This window comes from Palaemon carinicauda, chromosome 19 (genome assembly GCF_036898095.1).
Source record: "Palaemon carinicauda isolate YSFRI2023 chromosome 19, ASM3689809v2, whole genome shotgun sequence".
Taxonomy (NCBI): Eukaryota; Metazoa; Arthropoda; class Malacostraca; order Decapoda; family Palaemonidae; genus Palaemon; species Palaemon carinicauda.
This window is the reverse complement of record NC_090743.1, coordinates 14,835,795-14,859,293: the sequence shown is the minus strand read 5'-3', so window position 1 is coordinate 14,859,293 and position 23,499 is coordinate 14,835,795. Positions and strand designations below refer to the sequence as shown.

At 37.4% G+C, this 23,499-nt stretch overlaps 1 protein-coding gene across 6 annotated transcripts in view; it reads left to right on the top strand.

Annotated features, from left to right (window-relative positions):
- Positions 1-13,358, top strand: part of Dlic (dynein light intermediate chain) — a 74,467-nt gene extending 61,109 nt beyond the window's left edge. For 2 of the 6 annotated variants that reach the window (XM_068393191.1, XM_068393190.1), the window contains exon 10: positions 12,812-13,358. In XM_068393191.1, the coding sequence (XP_068249292.1) occupies positions 12,812-12,861 (50 nt within the window). In that variant the 3' untranslated portion in view covers positions 12,862-13,358. Of the gene's footprint in view, positions 1-1,976; positions 2,042-11,759; positions 12,271-12,811 lie in introns of those variants that run through there. The other 4 variants (XM_068393188.1, XM_068393187.1, XR_011047333.1 and 1 more) reach the window with 3 other exon arrangements.
- Positions 13,359-23,499: the final 10,141 nt, after the last annotated feature.

Sequence of the window (23,499 nt, the reverse complement as noted above, 5' to 3'; positions counted from 1 at the left end):
GTTTGCACTGTATATGCATCATAAAAGAAACCTGTGTGTAATTGCTATTGTTCTGGCTCAGGTTATGACTTATGGCTGGTTTAGTAAGCAAAGGCATTTTTTTGCCGCATCATGTGTCGTTCAGTCATAAAGAAAATATATATATATATATTTATATATATATATATATATATATATATATATATATGTATATATATATTTATTTATATATATATTTATATATATATATTTATATAAACACAGAGGCAGGAAGAGGTTGGGTTAAAGGGAAGGATACAGAAAGGATATTTGGTGGCATCATCTCCCACTTTCAAGGGTCCCTCTTTATATACTGTATATATACTGGGTTGAATTTATGGCTTCGCCAGATATGACACTTTTGGTACTGCAGCAAGCAGGACAATACCCTAGAGACTGACCATATATTATATGATCAGTTGGTGAATCCATGAATTTACTGTAATATCCATTAAGGACTCAGGATATACACTTCAGTGTTAGTCCAAGGGGGTTTTATGGGTTCTGGGTTCCAGATCATCACAGTGAAGTTTGTTTGGGCTATTCTAAACCTTTCCTCTAACAGAGTCTACGTGTTGAGTAAATCCAGTTGTTGTCACAACAATATATTAAAGCAGGCTGATAAACAGTGCCTCTGCTGCTTCTCCTGTGACTCTTAGGAATAGATCTCTTGATTGTTGCAATTAATTCTATTCTTCCTAGATCGTGCGATTCTTAGAGCAGTTTTCACTGCTTAGTCCTATTCTCGGACTAATGATGTACAGTACTGTATCCTCCATTTCTAGCAATTAGAATGAGCTATCATTAGATAAGGTATTCCCTGATGCCCGATATCTTGGCTCCTCGAAATCTGGACTTTGTAAGAGTTGGTGCCATCATTGTACTGTAGGTATTACTTAGTCCTTGCAGCACCCTTTCACCCACTTGCTACACCCACTTTTTAGCCCTCAAATATACTTTTGTTCTCACTTCCTTTCATAAAGCAGTCCCTCTATTGAAAATCCAGTCAAAACTAATCTGGTAACCCTGAATAGTGGGTCAAGAACTTACCGATTATGCCCATCTTAAGCTTTGTAGGACACCTAAACCCTCCAGGTTTTGCTCTCCTTGTTTAGAGAAAAGCTAGTCCATGAAGAACTCATTATAGAATGCAAGAGCCAGAGCCTTTGTTCAGAAGGACTGCAAGGGTTTTAACAGCTTCAACTTATTATAACAAATTACATAGACGGGAAAGTTTAAATTTTTCGTCTAGAATTATTAATTTCCATTGAAATTTCTTCCATAACTATAAAGAAAAGATTTATGCTCTCTATATTTGATAAAATTTAAGATATTTGTGTTCTCGTGAAGTCTTGAATTAGTTGTCTAAAAGTATTTCTGGAAAGTTTCCTCAGATATCATACATTTGATAGTTTTATTCAGCAAAATTCTAATTTCTGAGGAAAGCCAAAAGCAGATGATTATATAGTCTTATCAAGGCTGTTTGGTTTAGAAAGTTGATAGTTTGATTAGAAGTAATTAACCGTATCCCTTAAGTCCTTTAAGTTGTATAAAGTTCTGAGGAAAATCTTGCCAACAGTATATACTTCTGTATATATTGTAGATAAGATTTTCTGCATGACATTTTGGAACAATACATTACGGTAAATACCATTGCCCGAAAAGAAAAAAAAAATCACCAAAATCTTTTCATTACCAATTTCAAAATATCATAAGATTGTAGATTCTAATAGAGGGTTATTGTATTTAAGGATATGAATAAAAAGTATTGGAAAGTAAATTCCAAAAGCTGGGTGTTGTATTTATGGATACAAACAAAAATTAATATATTATCTTTAGATAATAAATTCTAATAGCAGGTTATCGTATTTAAGGATGCAAGTACAGTACAAAATATTAGAAACCTGCAAGGTATATAAACCATGTAATTCCTTTGTTTTTTCTCCTGGCCTCTAAAGAGTGACGTCCTCTCTTCATCTCTCCAAGAGAGAGTTTTTGTGGCAGCCATTTCTCCAAAGTCAAGGTAATTCATAGGTGTCCCTAACTGGTATCCAAATTTATGAATCGGTGTTATGATTGTCATGAATCAAAAGTTTCTTTTTGAATAAGTATTTTTTTTATTCAGAAGTACGAACTTTTGAATAACAGCTTTTTGTCTTTTGAGTACCTCGCATATTTTTCCAACAACTTATCGGAACCAAGGTCTTCAAGCCTCTCAATTTGAAGGAGAGTTTTCAAATTTTAAGGAGAAGGAAGTTTTGTAGCTACTTCTTGTTAATTTGGTAATAAAAGCACAAATTTTCTTTGCCTGTAGGCAGAGGTTATAGGCAGGTTGCAATTCAGTACTTTTGTAATGGAAAAATGGAGATGAAATATTTCATCTTCCTCAAACTTTTATTATTGGCATTTAATGGCTTCTCAGGCACCAGTGCCTTGCTGTATTGCCCAAATTCATTAATCCAATTCAAAACCGTTACCAATGTTGTATTTTTGGATACCAGAGTGATTTTTGAGGATGAAGGATCACATTGTTCGTAAGCTTGTTAATTCCAGGCAGAAGGCTTCTTTCAAGGAATTTTTTTTCCTGTCTTTTTTAATTATAGTAGGATCTCATTCTTGAGCTTCAACAATTTATTTCTCAACCATTTTCATACACATTTTACACCTCTTTATTTTATTACAGTACAGTATTATAATTGTTTGGTCCTTCGCCATTGCTTAAGTTTTTCCATTGTTGTGGAAGTTGGAGTCCTTATTACCTTGAACTGTCTCATATTGTAATTTTTTTTTTCTCCCCCATATATAGATTCCAAATCATTGTGGCTACATCTTTCTATAGCACTCCTGCCTGTCTAAGATTTGTTTTTATTATTGCAATCTTCATGAATGTTGTATATTTTCTTTAGTTAACCGTCTTATATTATTTGCTTTTAAGCCAATTTATGCGTTTTGACAAGTAAAACAAGTTAGAAAGCAATTCAAAACATAATACTGTGACTATATAATTTTATGACTGCATGCATCCTTTAGTGAGAATTGTCTCATCTAAGCAGTTAGTTATCATAAATATCTAAAATTAGAATGCCATTTTCATGTGATTCAATACCAATATACAAATATTTTGGCACATCATAAGAATTTGATATAACTCCAGCTTTTTATTGTAAGCAATTGTCACCAAAATTATACGTTGAGCACAAAGTAATTGATAATGGAACTGAGGTGTGCCCACTTCCTATCCCCTCATTACTTGCCATTTTACAACCAGCCTATATGAAATAAGCAAATGATAGGTTCTATTCGATGTACAGGTGGGTCTACAGAATGCAAATGTGACTGATCACTACTTTTGCTCGTTCGTGGGAACATTCAAGACAATAACGTTAAGCATAAATTATTATTATTATTATTTTTTTTTTTTTTTTTTTTTTTTTTTTTATGAAAACTATTTTACCCAAGAAAGCTAAGCATTTCCAGTTGAAATTTATTTCATCTAGAGACTCGTTCCTTTGACGAATATTTAATTCTGTTCCAGAAATGAAATTTTTGTTAATTAATGAACATTCACCTTCTTGTTCATTTTAATCACCATTTATCTTGAAATGTCTGTAAGTCTTCTTTGAAGCTATCACTTATATATATATATTCTTAAACAAGTCATCTGAAATGATTGGTTAATGCTTTTTATCAGTTTCTCTGTTCCTGGTCTTTTCATAATATTCCTTTTCATGTTACCTGCAGTAATACCATATTCTCAAAGCAAACCTGTATTAGGATATTCCTAAAAATTATTCTTGATATATGAATTTTTATTTTTTTGTGATATTGGAGTTATTATTCTTCCAGGGTAGTTTACCACAGTATTTTACATTGAATCGAATATCCTTGAAAATATGATTGTTTCCTATTGGGAAAGGATTACATGGTATTAAAGCAGAAACTTTGTAGCTGCTGGCAAAATAACCTCCAAAGGCATTAGGAATGGTCTTGTCAATACTTGACTGTGATAATTGGTTAGTTAAAAGAAGAAGAAAGAGGAGTCTTTTAGTACCCTTTTGGGTAGAATTATATTCAAAACTGTAAAGGGCATGTGCATAAGGTTCTTGAGATAGAGAATCATATTGGTAGCAGAAATACAGTAGCGTTCTTAGAATGCTAGGTAGTTTTTTCCCATGTTCCAGTATAGGCATGAAAGTCGGAAGACCTATTAAAAGAGGGTACATTCATATACTGTTTTACGCTATTAATTTCGGTAATGTAGTAGTTATTGTAATAGTAAATAGTTCTATCTTGTTAACTTGTTGACAAAGTATTCCGTTCACCTGTTTGTATATGTGTATATTCCTGAATCCTTTACAATTTTTCCTGTTTTTCCTGTTGAAAATTGGTACAGTCAATGCATTATAACAGTTTTATCTTTTATTTTATGAGCCACCCCTGATGTTCATATTCCAGCTTCTCCAGAAGCTTGGTTTAAGCGATACTTACCTATAAAACTTAAGAATTTAAAATTTTCCCATTTTCTTTTCCTTCAATAAATACATGCCCTTAACAAAAGGAATGGAACCTTCGAGCAGTAAGTGGTAAGAAGCCCAGAACTGCCACAGCAAATATGCTTTGTCCCTTTCGTTATCTTAGTCATATCGGTTGTGATCAGACGTTCTGTGACAGACTTTGCTTACTGCACATTAAGAAGTCATCCCCAGGTTTTGCTTGCAATTACTGTGTGGAATTTACACGAGAATTGTTTCTAGAAGACATTGAGGTACATTCCCTTTGTTTATCGTGTCGGGGCAAATACTGTGATTTAATAACTGCTGTGAAGAGTGCATTTCACTTATGGTACCACTCAAGGAAAAATTTTTCAATGGTTACCAGTCAAGTTTACTGTTCAAAGTACAAAAAGTAACTTGCTGTTAGTTCAGAGGAAAATTCAAGGAAGACTAGGCTAGTTGATTTTAGCAGGAAGGATGAAGAAAGTGACGCACCTCCATCTTTGGTCATTTCACATATTCAACCATATTTTGAAAACGATTAGTTTCACAAGTTTTTGACATTACTAGCTTCCTTTGCTAGAATTCAGAAGTCCAATGAATCCTCCCATAAAAGTGGTAATTCTGGTACTTCCCACCCTGTTGTCAAACCTAACATAATCAAGTTCATTCTGATGTTAATGGTGTTTCCTTTAGTAATGGTTCTGAAAGTTGGCTGTGCAATAATGTACAGATTTGAAAGCCAATTTAGATCCTTCTGTTGCTGAACACTTGCAATACCGCAACCGTAGCACTCTTATGAGGCAGAAGACTGAGTGGGTAGTCTTGATCCTAATATCCTTCCACCTGCTAAATTGTTCACTCCTAAACAATCTCATTTTATGTGATTATCATGTCATATATGATTTCCTTTAATTCTTATGTAGGTGAACCAAGTTTCAACTAAAGTCTATCGTTTTCATCATGTTTCATATGAGTGTATGCCATTCGCTTGCCATCTTTGCCACTAGCTCATCATGAGGTAAATGTAGGTGTTAATACATCTGCCAAAACAAGTCCTCTGCACATCTGCAGGATCCCCCTTATCAAGTGGTAAGCAAACCATAAAATCAGCTGATTTTCACTGCTCATACAGAGGTGCAGGAAGGGGAGAAAGAAAACTTGGAGGGAGACTGTGAAAGAGAAATTATTGCCTTTTTAAACGTTGGGTAAACTTATTGCTGAGAAATGGTCTATTGAATTAAGCTAAGTTCATAAACTTTGTATTCTATCAAGTCTGTAGAAGTGCCTTCCTCCAAGGTAGTTTACGTTCCTTATTTTGCCAGCTTCATGGTGGATAGAATCTAAAAATTGTATCAGATTCAGAAAAAGGTTAGCAATTCAGGTTTTCATTTGGACCTTAAGCCCACTTTAATGCAGAGATGTGCTTATATGGATATGACTCATCAATTGCCTGACCAGCTCTTAGATTTCAGTTTGATTGCCATTCTTGACCATATCATTGTTCCTCATAAGGGAAAATCTTTTAATTTGGGGTATGCAAGTGGGTTGATTAAGGAGATACTATTTGTAGGCAATCAGGCAGGAAGTGCTCTTGAATCACTATCCTTTGTAGATTTTGTAATAGGGGTTATTTCTAGTCTCATAGACGAGAAATTTACAGGTCGTCAGCATGTGTATGTAATTAGACTATCTAACCTTCCTGGATAAAATTGTCAGATGGAACCTCTGAGGTGTTATCAGATTAAGAGAACATATGTACCTTTAAGGCAGGGTTAGTATCAGAAGCACAAAAACAGAACACAGACTGATGTCTTGAGGTTTGTTTCTAGAAATTCTAAAGCTTCCAAATATCGGTTAAATGTTTCAATCTAAGACTTGCCAGCAAGGAGGCCCTTTCATTTGAGAGATAGCACAACAGAATTTTGTCATTGCAGATGTTCTATGATTGCCGACCGAACTCAAAATATCTTGTTTGAGAAGTGTATGATGGTCCTTTCTAGAGAATTCCAGAATGGGAAGACTGTCCCTCTTCTTTTTCATTTGGGAAAGCCTGCAGACTGACGTGTGGGTGCTGACTGAAGACAAAGGTGGTTACCAGATCCCTCTTTAACTTCTAACTCTCCCTTATCAAAGAAACCAGTTCTGTATCCGAGTTGTCTTACCAGCACAGTACATCAAAGGCTCAGATCCTGTAATTTAAAATTTTGAAACTTTTAGAGATAAAGGGATAGAAGGGATCATAAACTTTCCCATGTGTTTACAACAGGTTATTCCTAGTCCCCCAAAAGCTCAGGAGGTCGGAGACCAGTTCTAAATGTCTCAGCCCTGAACAAATTCACAGGGCTAACAAATTTTTTTTTATGGCAATACTCCTTAGTTCTGGCAGTGATCAAACAAAAATATTGAATGTTTTCAATAGACACATCTGAGGTACATTTTCCCGTTCCAATTCATCTTGCTTCAGGGAAAATCTTCGGTTTGTCAACGGATCAAAGTTTTATATAGTGCCTGTGTTTTGGGCTCACAATAATCTCCAGTTATTCACCAGATATGGGACGACGAGCTAATTTTAAGCGATTCATTGAAGAGGATTCAAGTTCAACAAGAAGTCCCTCCAGGCTCTGACTCAAAGATTTTATATTTCAGAATGATAATAGCAACAGTTCCTTTTCAGGTTTTACCATTTGAGAAGAGGATTCAGTCCTTTCTTCTTTTGTTGCAAATGTCAAAAATGTCTTAAGACTTTGGCCTTTTTAGAGAAATTTGTCCCCCCTGGAAATGAGAGTGTGTCAATTTCATCTTCATTCACTTTGGAACAAGACAACCCAACTAGATGCTGTCACTATTCCACTGTTGATGAACCAACTTCTGCTACTCGTCATCATATCTTATCGCACCACTTGTTTATCCAGTGGATGGCTCTGTTATTTTCTTCCTGTAGCTCTGCATCAGAACAAGCAGGTCCCAGTGGGCAGCAGCAGAGGATGTGGTACATGGTCTAGGGCGATTCACCATAGGTAATCAGCATTGGTGACATATCCCCACTTCTGAAGCCTGTCTCCTGTTTTCCCAACCTTAGATCTTCCTTTATTTAAGGTAGTCCACTCCTTTCTATTAAGGGGTTCTCCACAAGTTAGGTGTTCGCTAGGGTCAGGTAGTGCTTCATTGGTTTCATTACAGTTGCTCTCCCTCCATTTCATCAAACTTCAGGCATTATGGCTTAGATGTTCAGGACCCTCCACAGCCATGAAGGTTTTTCTTGATTTTAGTCGCCGTCTTGTTGCTTGATGTCCATGAAGTGAATGCCTTGTCTCATTCATCTGTTTGACCTTTTCATTTTTGGTAATAGCATCTCGTCAAATTTGAGGTGGTGCAATACTGGTCAGTCTATAGAGAGATGGTCGGGGTGTTCCCTTTAATGTGTCGGTGATTATTCAACAGGCTGTATTAAGCTCTGGATTCCATTTCTTTGCATGGCATGATCTTTCCCACTGTTGTATAGGGTTGCTAGAGCTGTTTGATTAATATTTTTTGGATCTTTTCCCCAGCTTGTGTTGGCTACTTTGCTAAGTAGGTTGTTTGTTGTTGGTAGTATTTTCTTTAGTTTGTTTGTGTGTTCTTTAAAGCTAAGATTTCAGAGTTCTGTCAAGAGTAACACCTAGATATACTGGATATTGGTGGGTATGTAATTCTTTATTTTCCCATATTATATTTAGTTCCTGGTTAGTTTCAGTGATTGTTAAGGTGGAATGCACACACCTGGGTTTGCTGGGTTTTGCATTGAGGTTTCATTTTTTATAATATACTGAGAGAGATGATAAGGCTCTAGATAGTCTCCTCTATTTCTTTAAAGGTTCATGACTGGCAATGCATAGGTTGTCTGTGTATATGAATCTCTGTATACTGTATCCTGAAATTCTGGTTGACCATTTATATAGATGTTAAACATAATGGGAGCCAGTACAGAGCCCTATGGGAGACCATTCTTTTGGGTCCTTCATCTGCTCTGCGTTTTTTCCTGTCCATTTCTACAAAGAAATGTCAATTTACAAGGAGTGACTTTAATTCATACTATGTTGGCATCTTCAACTGTTTGGGCGAATTTTAGGAGGAGTGCCCGATGGTTGACAATATCATATGCAGTTGTAAGGTCTACAAATGCTGCCCAATATGTTTCTTCTCAAATCCATCCTCGATGTAGCACGTGTTGTAACAATTGGTTTAAACAGGGACACCACGGGAAGGTTTGCTACAGAATTAGTGGGATGATCGCAGACAAGTGTCCCAAGGATTGTCATGGGAGTTGAAAATCCCATACTTATCTCTGGATGTTTCACAGGAAGGGTGAAGAGCAACTCTGGACAATCTGTAACTCCCAGGAAAATGAATTCCGCAGGAGACAAAACTGGACATCAATTACCTTGAGTTACTGGCAATATCCAGAACTTCAATATCAGGAATCACTAGTGGAAGAAGATGCTGTCAGTGTTTTTGGACATGGCATTAGCCTATGTCAGGAACCAAGATGGCAAAAGATCTCTCTCCCTGAATTGGATAGCTACTTCCCTTAACTTTTGTAGAAATCTTTCTTTGGAAACAGATTTAGTAGCAGCTCAATGGCTTACCAAGTCTGTTCTTTTGCCCAGCTTTATCTTAAAGAATCCTGTTTTACATATGAAAACTGTTGGGATTGGGATAATTTCTACTTCAAAATTGGAAGGGACAAAGAGTATCTGACACAGCATTTCTAGACCACTTGCTACTTAATGCTAGGCGGTTTCATTCAATTGTCAAGGCCGTGTATTTTTTTTTAAGGAAAAGAAAGTGAGAACATTTTAGTGGTAGAAGTCAATTAAACTGAGCTTCTGGAGCAGAAGCAATATGAACATCAGGTGAGTTAAGAAATAAATAGTTTTATTATTAAAATTCTGCATCTTCTATCTTCGGTTTTATTACATGCTTATAGTGTTTTGTTTGGTCATTGAATTTTGACCATATCATTATTACATAAATGTTTCTTTGGAAATATTGTATATCAAGTATATTTCAAGGGTTGAAATGTTGATAAATATGCAAGACGAGATTTTTTTTTATATTCATCATTCATAATTTGCCCAACAGCTGGCAAGATTAACATATTCGCATTTGTAATAAGCTTTCTACCATTTTTAATTGTTCTGATTACTAAACGGTTGTATTTTAACTACTAAATTGTATGATAGAAACAGCCTACAATCATTGATTTATTAGTACAGCTGTAGGGCAATTGATAGAGTCATCAGACCAGTAATGGAGGCCTGTTCCCTTCTTAATTTATTCTGTTCCAGTCTTGATATGTAAGAGGGACAAGTTCTTAACAGCCACCTTGTCAGTGATCGAGACTAGTTCATGGAGTATACAAAAGGCTATTGCAAAATAATGTGCAAGCCAACATTCTATCTTCTTTAATTAGAAATACCAGAAGGGCACAAACATACATGTAAATAGCTTATTTACTAAACTGTGGTTAGATATTAGTAGTGGTTGAGTAAAACTTACACTTCATTAATAGATATTCATTTCTTAGAGAACGTTTGTCGTCTCAGCTTACACTGCAATCATTAAATGAATCCTAGAGCTCTTGATATTTCAATTATTCATATCATTTTGGAATGATGTTAGAATTTCTAGTCCAGATGTAATTAGGCTTGGAGATTGGAAATTTGCTAACTAAAGGTATATTAATTTTATCTTGATTTTTATTGAATATAAGTACTGATAATTATTTTTCAAAAGGCCTTATTTTTTTTTAATATAAATCTAGTGCTGTCTTTGGTATTTGAAAATATGGAGATGTGATATCTCTCCATATATGTTGAAGAGATGTATCCCTTATCAATAGCGCGTGATTTGCACAGAAAGAGGAGAATTATACAGAAGCTAAATGTTTTAGAAATCTAAAGTACTTAGGTTTGAGTTCCAAGTTTGCTTTATTAATGGAGATAGAGGTTTATGTAATACAGTAGTGGTTAGTTCTTTATTAGACTAAATTTTGAGTATTTATGTAAAAGAATTTTTTATGAAAGGTTTTACAAAAGAAAAGCTGTACACATTTACTAGATTTTATGGGAGATTACAGGATGATATTAGCATAGGTAATTTGTTAACCTTTATTGAAAGGTACATTTGTGTTTTCTTCAAATAATGTAGATATAGTAGCAGCAGTAAAGTTCCTAGTAGGTGTACCTAATGAAATCATTAATGTTACTAATTATTGAATAGATATGTACAGTATCTTTTTTAGTAATGTACAGGGTTCAGAATTGTTCATTAATAAAGTAAATTTTTTATGATGGTTGATAGATTATGAATTTTTCTATATATATATATATATATATATATATATATATATATATATATATACAGTATATATATATATATATATATATATATATATATATATATATATATATATATATATATACAGTATATATATATATATATATATATATATATATATATATATATATATATATATATATATATAGTAAAAAGTTCAACTTATTACATGGCTAGAAATCTATATGAATGTACTCTTCTTTTAAAAGTAATTATTTTAACATACAGAACTAATTGTTAATATATTATCATAGAGATCTTTATTCATTGACATTAGCCTTTAGCGTAGTACAGTACTATATAATGAAAATGTAAATGTGAGTACAGATTTTACTGTAGTTAGATGCCTCTTTGATATGTACAGGTATTTTTGGTAAGAGTTCAAAATTAGGTATGATTATATTAATATTTTCTAGTGTTTATTCTTGAAATATTTTGATAGGTGTAATTATTTTTCATTTACAGTAGTATTTATCTTGGTGAAATATTTCTTCGTACAGATCAACAAAATGGTAGTCTAGATAACAATTGAATTATCACACAGTTACAGCAATACTTTAGTGATACATAGGACAAGTTACATATTAAGACAAGTTTTTCAAAGAAGGACATTTTTTAACCGTTGGAAAAACATTAAACGACATTAGATTACTAACAAACATCCCATGTATATTTAGGACTATCATTTTTATGCTGAGTGTTAAGAAGGTGGCTTTGGTAACTATGTTTAACAGTTAATTATTAAAGAATCGATTATTAAGGCTTTTACATATTTTTAGAAGTATTGCTCTGGTACTTCTAATTTTTTTTAGTTTTAAATTTTTTTGGTAGTTTCTTATTTTGGATTTTGGATTATTTTTTTTACAGATAAAGCTGCCATGCGATCAGACGCAGCTGCGGAACTAGACCGATTGACGAGATCCAAAAAGCCAACAACAAATAATACTGCAGAAACAAACAATTCCTCTGAATGTTGACCTTATAGTATCTATACTGGCTGAACTATTGAAAGTTTTTAGTGCCTCAGGCCCAATGTGTCTATGCACTATTAGTGGCTGACATGAAGTTACAGTGCGTAACACCTGGCATTTGGGGCTGCCTAACCTTCTGGTAATCATTACCAGAGTCTCTCTTGGTTTCTGTAAGGGAGACATGGTTGGTGTTTTCATTCCTGTGTATGATAAAAAGAATATTATTATAGTACCTTCACAAGGTACTAAATGCAAAATATAGAACTACTGGTACTAGCAGCTAAAGCCGTTGTATAAAGACTGAAGGAAGATTTGTAAAGCAATTCTTGCCTGATTATTATATATGAATGAAGCAGTGTGCCTCAAAGCCCGTCACAACCGCGGGTATTTATCCGGTGGTCAAGTTCTGGCATGTGTGTACGTACATTAACCTCACACAGCATTTGTGACTTAGGGCTTAGGTGCACTACATCACCCAGGCTGTGTAAGGAGAAAAAAACCAGCTGTTGAAAGTCCAAGCTTTCATGGGGGTGGGGGACAAAGCTGGTGGGGCGTGCGTTGTGTCCTGTATATTTTCTTATTTATTTGTTAATTTTATAAACACTTGCCTCCAATGCTATTACTATATCATGTCTTAATGCTTGTTACCCTCAGTGTTTCCAGATAAGGCTAATCACTTTTTAAGATTTTATGCAAAATTATATTCAAATTTAAAAGGGTAACCATCACATATTAAAGTTGCTTCTGGTGAGTGTCATGTTAAAACAAATTTTCATCCTTGAAACATCATTTTGCCTGTCTGTGATTTATCTTGATTTCTTTAGGAGCTGTAGAAGTTTTACAATGGTCCCTAATGTTTTATGAATTAATTGGGAATTTGTATAATCATTTGATCATGTACTAAGTTTTTTATCTTTTTTATGTCAATAAAATCTTGATTTCTGGCAGGTCTGACTTACTGTGGCCAAGAAAACACAAGGGCAAATGGTCTTTTGTAGCTTATCCACAGAGGATGAGGGTCAGGAAGCCTCAGTATATAAATGGGTACTGTCAAATTACAGTATTCCGTTATAAGTACTCTACTTGTATTACTAATCATTTAGATGCAATGTCGGGCTTTTGGTACAACCGAGTTGCCCGGTTATTCAGGAAAAAGAAGGAATGTAAGTTGATGCGAGGAGATGGTATTGGTATTTCGGTGTTAACCATCATACCCCATTGGAAGTCCAATATTTTAAACCTAATGCCAAAGCTTAAAAATTTTTGTGTACAGTATATACATATCTTTAATTATTAGATTCATGGCTGAATAGAAATACCTTTTTATTCCTCTGTTATTAAGGACTTACCTTTTCTGTTAATCCCTTTCAGTTAACTGTTACTCCTATGTGCATTTCAGATGCTGAAGAACAAGTGCACTTCATATTTTGACACATTGTAAAGTTGTTTTTAAATTGCTTTTAGTGGTGAAAATGCATATTGATATATATATATATATATATATATATATATATATATATATATATGTATATATATATATATATATATATGTATATATATATATATATATATATATATATATATGTATATATATATATATATATATATATATATATGTATATATATATATATATATATATATATATATATATATATATATATGTACATATATATATATATATTATATATATATATATATATATATATATATATATATTTATTATATATTATATATTATATATATATTCAGACATCCAATGTATGCCCTTGTTCCAGTAAAAGTGAACTGCATTGCAGGGGTTTCAGAATACTGATTTAATTTTTAGGGAGCCACAAGTGTGATAAGTTATGCTTGGACTAAAGGGGTGGGTCATTGTACATGTTTAAAGGGACCGCAATGGATACCGTTTGTAGCAGCTTTAATGAATGGAGAAAACTTCAAATATGCCAGTGAGAAGAATATGCTACTGACTTTATAAAATGGAGTACAGTATTCATAATCTACCTATTAAGCCAAGTTATTTAATTTACAGCAAACGCAGTTTTACTCAAAGGGTACCCAAGAACAAGGCTCTTGCTTATTTTTTTTCTTCTTTGAGCAACAAACTTATATGGGAAGCACAATTCAGAGCTGTATTTGCTCTAAAAATAGATATCTCACTAAAGTCCACATGCTTGTTGACTTCCATGAGCTTCAATTATGTAGAATGAGTATGATTATCATTGACAAACTTAAATTCTATTTGAGAGTATTAAATTGTTACCACCATTATTCTTGGCAACAGTACTTCATGAGATATCAGACATTGTACCTTACATTATGGGAAATACATAAAGATTTTTTTGGTACCTTGTCTGTATAAGAAGAAATAATCTCCTATTGTATATTTTTTTATGTTAGCTTGTTTTGGGGACCTCTTTTTGCAAGTGATTGGATGAATTATAACTTAGAATATGGTGATATAGGAATGCCAGATTTGTTATTGTTTATATGAAATTACCTCAGCAATTTTCTTGTTATTGTCTCATTTCCTATCATTATTTTAGTGATTTCTTCAATGAAGGGTAATATAGTCAAAACTTTATAAACTTGTGTTGCTTTCAAGTTACTGTGATCCTTTGATTCTAGGATGACCAAATGATCATGTTAATTGAGGGTAGCACTTTCAGATGTTTTGTTGCTAAAGTATTGCAGTGCTTTCAGTATGTTTTCCATGAAAATTTAGCCAGTGAAATTTTTCTTTGTATTATAGGATTATTTTCTCAGTTCGCCATAGTAGAAAACTGTAAAATACGGAAATATAAAATTTGTGATAACTTCAACATTGTTTGAATTCTCTCATAAACCACAATTGCATTATTAAAGATTGTATCAGTGATTCACAAATTAAGCTAATATTCTTAAGTATATAAAAACTAGCACTTTTCTAAGGTATTTTCATAACTGTCTGTGATCAGAGTCGTTGCGATAGTGATACATGTCAAGCACCTTTGGGTATATCCCTCATGACCAGAAGCTTCTCATTGCTTTTTGTTAAGCTACCTGATTAACATCAAGTCGATTACATTTGATTGGATTGTATATGTTGTTGATGCTTGACGTCCTTATTAAGTGCTTCATTCCTTCCATCATAGCTATGATGATAAATAATTGCAGCTACATATTTGAAGAGTCCATGGTGTAGTAGTTGTGCCATACTTTTTTTTAATACCAAGTAGACATAAGCATTGCATCCAGGTTAGCTTTACTGATCCACTGGTCGCCTCAGAATTTTTTGTGATGTGAGTAGTGGAAGTGCACTGCACAGTGGGTACTCAAATCCAATTTGTTGAGAACTTCAAGGATTTATTTGGGTAATGCATACTATAATATATAATTATCCCATTTCAAAATGAAACTGCTTAAATTTACTTAACAATAATCTCCTGCCACTTAACCTTTAAGTTTAATAGTGGATATTTGTACATCATTTTTCAGTTAATGAATTTCGATACTCTAAATCATTATGAAACATTGCTTATTTTTTAATCACATTTTTGTTCGTAGAATGAATCATAGACTTGATTACATTTAACAAGAAATTATTTACGTGAAGTCATCCCTTACCATTCACAGCATTGATTATTTGCTGGGAGGCAGTTATGTTCAAAATTTAGCCAGATTTAACTAAAAGCATTTGTATCAATTTTAATGTTTCTAAAGAGAGAGAAGGGGAGCTTCTTTTAAGGTGGGGTGCACATATTTGCAGATTTTATCTTTTATCAGTGTTCTCATTTTACCTAAACTCATAAATGTTAAAGGACAACTATTGCAGATTATAAGTTCATAATTTCTTTTGGTTGGTAGTTTAAACAATTTTTCCACTTCATTTTTTTCATAAACCTATGTACCTCTAAATTTGTAATAAATTTTAGTATTCTTTATATGAATTGGGTAGAATTTTGTATTTTAAATAGTAGAGGCATTTTGTCTAAGTTTCGTGAATTTTTTCACAATTGAAGTCCAACTAATAAAAAAGATTTCCTTATTTAGAAATTCCTCTTGCCTAGAAAATAATTTGGAAATTCTTGCCCAGAACCCTAATGGCTGACAATTTAAAGAATCTAAGTTAACAATCTTTTCAGAGGGTTTCATTTCACGAGAGAAACCGTGTCAGACTGCAAGTAATGAACAGATGTAAGTAATAACTATATTTGTCATTCATTACTTCACATTATCTCAGAAAATTAATCGAAGAACTTTTATCTAGACCAGTTTTGCAGCAGTTTTATTTTTTACAGAACTTTGGAGTATTAACTTGAAGTGTAGCATCCCCGGAGTTTCAAACCCATTTGGTCTTGGTGAGTTACTATCTATAAAAGTTAAACAAATTATAAATGAACATCATTCTGACTAATGGTAGCACTTTCATCATTCAGCAATACTGTAGTGTCTTTATTCTTAGGCTTGTGGGTGAGTACAGAGCTGTATACATATTAAATTTAGATTAATTAATTTTTTAAAGTTCCAAGTTACTCTAATCCTTTACATATAGTGTTATTGTCTTAAGCATGGAAATTACATTGTTTAATGGTAGGTTTTCCAGTGATAAAGTTGTCTTACTCATCATAACCCTAAACCCTTTAGAGGGCAAGTAGCCCCTTCAGGAATACATTTTAGCCATCTTTACAAGTTTAACGAAGGTAATCTGTGCGACGTTCATCACGTCATGTTTCAATCAAGAGGAACATATTTCAAGTCTACATAGCAAATTGAAACATCCTAATGTTTCTAAATGCATGGAAATATTGGCAAAGTGAGTCATGGTTCCCTCAATCCTACAGGCAACATCTAAAAATTGCCCCTGCTCTAGGAATCTGTACGGCCATTAATCGGAATCTCTGAAAACTTAGTGTAGTTAAATAATTGTTTCATGATGATATGATTAAATTTAAGTGCCCTATTAGAGGAAATAAATGAAATTTGTTACACCAAAAGTATACCATATATTTTTTTTTACAACTTTTCAACTTTGGAGTGCATTTTTAAAACAAATTTGCAAGAGTAAAAAGGTCTTGAAATGCCCTCAAAATTAACCTACTAAGAGTGGCTTTTTTATATCTCCACTATTTCTATAGTTTCCTTCTAAAGGTTGAGTAGTTTTCTCTTGGAAAGATGGGAGGTGGTTTTGACCATATGCTGTACTGAGTTATGAAAAAAACACTATTATAATTTCCTCTTTCCCCTTGCTATACTTTGCAGCATGGGCTTTTCATCTTAGTGTTTTTATCTCTATAAGCTCAATTAGTCAAAAGATTAATATTAATACAAAATTTCATATACTATGCAAAATAAACAAAAGATGAAGTTATATATTACTCTAGAAATATTAATGTTGTTTTTAGATTTAGATTATGTACATAGAGCATATACCTGTATAATAGTATAATTATACTGTATACAGTACTATATATATATATATATATATATATATATATATATTTTTCAATATTTAACTTAGCCGGTGATTATAATAGCTGCAGCTCTGCTGCTCGACAGAAAACTCTACGGAAAAAATCCGCCAGCGATCGCTATACAGGAGGGGGTGTACTTCAACAGCACCATCTGTCGTCCAGATACCCAGTACTCATTGTAAACAAAGAACTCAATTTTCTCTCTGTCGTGCTACCGGCAAGACCTACTAATTCGCTGTTGCTAACTGGATTTGTTTTCACAACTATTTGGTGAAGTACACTATTCTGGTTTTGAGCTTTCGCTGTGCAGGCTTTCTCTTCAATAAATCCTTGCATTCTTTTTTTTGATTACGGATTATTTGTTGATGACTTTGGATAGTTTTTGAATTCCCCTTTGACTAATTCAAAATGGCTGACCCTTCTCAAGTCCCAAAATTCAGGAAGTGTAATGCTAGGGACTGTTCAAGGCGTCTTCCGAAGGCCTCTATCGATCCTCACACTGTTTGTTCCAATTGTCGGGATAAAACCTGTCAATTGGAAGATCGATGTGAGGAATGCGTTGGGCTTTCGGAATTCGATTTTATCGAATTCCAAAATATACACGTAGGCTAGAGAGAGATAGTCAGGAGAAGTTCCTCTCGTTCTGTTGAATTTTCCTCTCCTCATGCCCCACAACCTATTCCTTCCCCTGTAGTGGTTGCTCCTAATCCCCCTTCTGGCACTCAGGAACCTTCGATGGCTGACATGATGCGTGCCATCCAAGCTCTGGGTGAGAGAGTTGAGTCCCTGGCTAGTGACCGTAACCAGCTCATGGCGGACGTCAAGGAGCTGAAGTGTAAAAGTGCAGTGGGAAGTGATAAAGTGAGTGATAGTGTTGTGGATAGTGTTGCGCTTGAGGGTTCGTCTGTTCGTGCCTGTCGTCCTCCTAGTCCGGGACCTCTTGCAAGCTCCCAAGTCCAGGGGAGAAGCAATGTCGTACGACCAATGGGTTCGAGAGGCTTTAATCAGCGAACAGACGTTCCCTCTGTGGTTTCGGGCGTATCTACCCAAGATCGCCCCTACCACACAAAGACGAGAGAGCCCATTTATTCCTCGTCTGCGGAAGAGGTTTCTCGCAAGAAACCATGGACCGAGGTCTCACGACCGTTAAAGCGCAAGTCCAACGGCCCAGCTGTAGCCACTGGGTCAGTTCGGACTCGCTGCAGTCTTCCGATGACTGCCCACCTCCTAAGAGAGGCAAAGCGGTACCGCCTCAGACTGTCACACCGTCTGTCGCCGCACCTGCTCCTGCAGACCCTAAGTGGTCTTTGCTGCAGAACATGCAGTCCCAATTAACGTCTCTGATGCAGGACTTGCGTGCGGAGAAGGTTGCTGCCGCACCAGCTGGTACAGCCTCTTGCCTACAACCAACCACACACTCGGTTGTGCGTCCTGTGGACGCTGAGGCGACCTTCTTGCGCACTCCAGTGGAGAGAGTTCCGCCACCCATGCGTTCCAGTGTACCCTGCCAGCCGCATTTTGACGTTCAGCGACGCACGGAACCTTCCGTTGACGTTCGCGAGGTACAACAACCGTCAGAGTTACAGTATTTTGTTTTGACGCGGTGCGTCAACCTCCGCAACCCAGTGTGGTTGCCATTGCTCGCCCACATCAGGCTAGACAGTCTGGAGTAGACGCTGTGCGTCCCCGCGCTGCTATGGTGGTTGCCAGCTCACAGACTGGGCAACAGCTCCATGACGTTGCGTCCGGCTCAGTCACGCATGCACCCGTGCGGCCGGACTCAGCTAACCAGCCATTACCTACTCCTTTGCCGCTTCCTCCTCAATACTCGGATGATGATGGTGCTGCTCACGTTGATGAACCACATTCGGATCTTGACGAGCCTAAGTCCACGCAACCCTCTTTGGACTTTAGAAAGGTTTTGGCTCTGTTCAAAGAGATGTTTCCGGACCAGTTTGTGTCTGTGGCTCCGCGCTCTCCTCCGTCAGAGTTTGTTTTGGGTATGCCGTCATCTTCGCCTGCTTTTACAAGACTCGTCCTCGCTCGCTCGTCCAAGAGAGCTTTACGAGTGATGGGAGAATGGATGCAGTCCAAAAAGAGTCTAGGGAAGACAGCCTTTACGTTTCCCCCTGCTAGACTCTCCTCTAGGTCGAGCATCTGGTATGCCACGGGAGAAGTTCTCGGCTTGGGAGTTCCTGCCTCTGCCCAGGGCGACTTCTCAAGTCTTGTAGACTCTCCCCGTAGGCTAGCCATGAGACGCTCAAAAATCTGTTGGTCATCTTCGGTCCTAGACCACCTTTTGAAAGGGTTATTTAGAGCCTTCGAGGTCTTCAACTTTTTGGACTGGTGTCTGGGAGCTCTAAGCAGGAAGATCTCTCCGACAGACAAGGAGACTTCCTTGCTCATCATGTCCTGCATGGACAAGGCCATACGTGACGGGTCTAATGAGCTTGCTGCATCGTTCGTATCCGGAGTCCTCAAGAAGCGTGAGAACCTTTGCTCTTTCCTGTCAGCTGGAGTTACTCCTTGCCAAAGATCAGAACTTCTGTTTGCTCTTCTTTCTAAGTGCCTCTTTCCAGAGGACTTGATTAAGGAGATTGCTGCTTCTTTGATACAGAAGGACATTCATGATCTGGTTGCGTCCTCTGCTCGCAAAGCCACCCCTTTGCCTACCTTGTCAGCTAGACCGAGGATGGACACTCCAGCGTCCCGATTTATTCCGCCCTTTCGTGGCAGAGCCTCCAGCAGAGGAGGTGCTCGTGCCGAAGGGAGACGTGGAAAGAAGAAAGGAACCAAGTCCTTTAAAGGCAGAGTCTGACTGCCATCTTCTTCAGACAGCAGTGGGAGCCAGACTCAAGAACTTCTGGCAGACCTGGGAGAAGAGAGGCGCAGATGCACAATCTGTGAAGTTGCTCAGAGAGGGGTACAAGATCCCGTTTGTACGAAAACCCCCTCTAGCAACGTCTCCCATCGATCTCTCTCCCAGGTACAGAGAGGAAGACAAGAGACGAGCATTGAAACAAGAAGTGTCTCTCTTACTAGAAAAGGGAGCGGTAGTCAAAGTCCTGGACCATCAAACCCCGGGCTTCTACAACCGCCTCTTCTTAGTGGCAAAGAAGACAGGAGGGTGGAGGCCGGTGCTAGACGTCAGTGCGCTGAATGTCTTTGTCACAAAGCAGACGTTCTCCATGGAGACCACAAAGTCCGTTCTAGCAGCGGTCAGAAGGGAAGACTGGATGGTCTCTTTAGACCTAAGGGACGCTTACTTCCACGTCCCCATCCACCCAGACTCCCAACCTTTTCTGAGATTTGTTTACGAAAAGGTTGTCTACCAGTTTCAAGCCCTGTGCTTTGGCCTAAGCACAGCTCCTCTTGTGTTTACGAGGCTGATGAGGAATATAGCCAAATTCCTGCATTTATCGGACATCCGAGCCTCCCTCTATTTGGACGACTGGCTTCTAAGAGCTTCTTCCAGTCGTCGCTGTCTGAAGGATCTAAAGTGGACTCTAGATCTGACCAAGGAATTGGGTCTCCTTGTCAATTTGGAAAAGACTCAACTGGTCCCATCCCAAACTATTGTGTATTTAGGGATGGAGATTCACAGTCTAGCTTTTCGGGCTTTTCCGTCGGCCCCCAGAACGAACCAAGCCCTGTTATGCATCCAGAACATGCTGAAGAAGGAACGATGTTCAGTCAGGCAGTGGATGAGTCTGATAGGGACACTATCATCCCTGGAACAGTTTGTATCGTTAGGAAGACTACACCTCCGTCCTCTTCAATATCATCTAGCTGTTTACTGGAAAAAGGACAAGACGCTAGAAGCGGTCTCGATCCCCATTTCCGAGAAGATGAAGTCTTGCCTGACTTGGTGGAAGGACAGTATCAGCCTCAGAGAGGGTCTGCCCCTGGCTGTTCAGACTCCCAACCACGTTCTCTTCTCGGACGCATCGGACACAGGCTGGGGCGCGACATTAGACGGTCGGGAATGCTCGGGAACTTGGAACTCGAGTCAAAGGACAATGCATATCAACTGCAAGGAGCTACTGGCAGTTCATCTGGCCTTGAAAAGCTTCAAGTCTCTCCTTCAAGGCAAAGTGGTGGAGGTGAACTCGGACAACACCACGGCTTTGGCGTACATCTCCAAGCAAGGAGGGACCCACTCTTTGACGTTGTACGAGATCGCAAGGGACCTCCTCACCTGGTCAAAAGGTCAAAACATTTCGCTAGTAACGAGGTTCATCCAAGGCAACTTGAATGTCATGGCAGATTGCCTCAGTCGGAAGGGACAAATCATTCCAACAGAATGGACCCTACACAAGGATGTGTGCAAGAGACTTTGGGCCACATGGGGCCAGCCAACCATAGATCTCTTCGCAACCTCGATGACCAAGAGGCTCCCAATATATTGCTCATCAATCCCGGACCCAGCAGCAGTTCATATACAAAGATGCCTTTCTCCTGGATTGGTCACATCTAGACCTTTATGCATTCCCCCCGTTCAAGATTGTCAACAAGGTACTGCAGAAGTTCGCCTCTCACGAAGGGACAAGGTTGACGTTAGTTGCTCCCCTCTGGCCCGCGAGAGAATGGTTCACCGAGGTACTTCGATGGCTAGTGGACGTTCCCAGAACTCTTCCTCTAAGGGTGGACCTTCTACGTCAGCCACACGTAAAGAATGTACACCAAGGCCTCCACGCTCTTCGTCTGACTGCCTTCAGACTATCGAAAGACTCTCGAGAGCTAGAGGCTTTTCGAAGGAGGCAGCCAGGGCGATTGCTAGAGCAAGGAGGACATCCACCCTTAGAGTCTACCAGTCGAAGTGGGAGGTCTTCCGAAACTGGTGCAAGTCAGTATCTGTATCCTCGACCAGTACCTCTGTAACTCAAATAGCTGACTTCCTTTTATACCTGAGGAAAGAACGATCTCTTTCAGCTCCCACTATCAAGGGTTACAGAAGCATGTTGGCATCAGTCTTCCGTCACAGAGGCTTAGATCTTTCCAACAACAAAGATCTACAGGACCTCCTTAGGTCTTTTGAGACCATGAAGGAGCGTCGGTTGGCTACACCGGGTTGGAATTTAGACGTGGTACTAAGATTCCTCATGTCAGAAAGGTTTGAGCCGCTACAATCAGCCTCCTTTAAAGATCTCACCTTAAAGACACTTTTCCTGGTATGCTTAGCCACAGCTAAAAGAGTCAGTGAGATTCACGCCTTCAGCAGGAACATCGGATTTTCATCTGAAACGGCTACATGTTCTCTACAACTTGGTTTTCTAGCCAAAAACGAGCTACCTTCTCGTCCTTGGCCGAAATCGTTCGATATTCCAAGCCTATCGAATATGGTTGGAAATGAACTAGAAAGAGTCTTATGCCCTGTGAGAGCTCTTAAGTTCTATTTAAAATGAACTAAACCTTTACGAGGACAGTCAGAAGCTTTATGGTGTTCAGTTAAGAAACCATCTTTGCCTATGTCAAAGAATGCTTTATCCTATTTCATCAGACTGTTAATACGAGAAGCTCATTCACATCTGAGTGAGGAAGACCAAGCTTTGCTGAAGGTAAGGACACATGAAGTCAGAGCTGTCGCAACTTCAGTGGCCTTTAAACAAAATAGATCTCTGCAAAGTATAATGGACGCAACCTATTGGAGAAGCAAGTCAGTGTTCGCGTCTTTTTATCTTAAAGAAGTCCAGTCTCTTTACGAGAACTGCTACACTCTGGGACCATTCGTAGCAGCGAGTGCAGTAGTGGGTGAGGGCTCAACTACTACAATCCCCTAATTCCATAACCTTTTTAATCTTTCTCTTGAAATGTTTTTTTTTATTGTTGTTTTTGGGTTGTCCGGAAGGCTAAGAAGCCTTTCGCATCCTGGTTGATTTGGCGGGTGGTCAAATTCTTTTCTTGAGAAGCGCCTAGATTAGAGGTTTTGATGAGGTCCTGTGGTATGGGTTGCAACCCTTCATACTTCAGATCCTAGGGGTCGCTCAGCATCCTAAGAGGATCGCGAGGCTCCGTAAGGAAGACGTACTTAAAAAGGCAGAGTAATTGTTCAAGTCGACTTCCTTACCAGGTACCTATTTATTTTGTTTTTGTTATTTTGATAACTTCTAAAATGAAATAAAAAAAATCCTTAGCTCATAATGATGTAAACATTTATTGCTGGTCTCTACCCACCCCCCTGG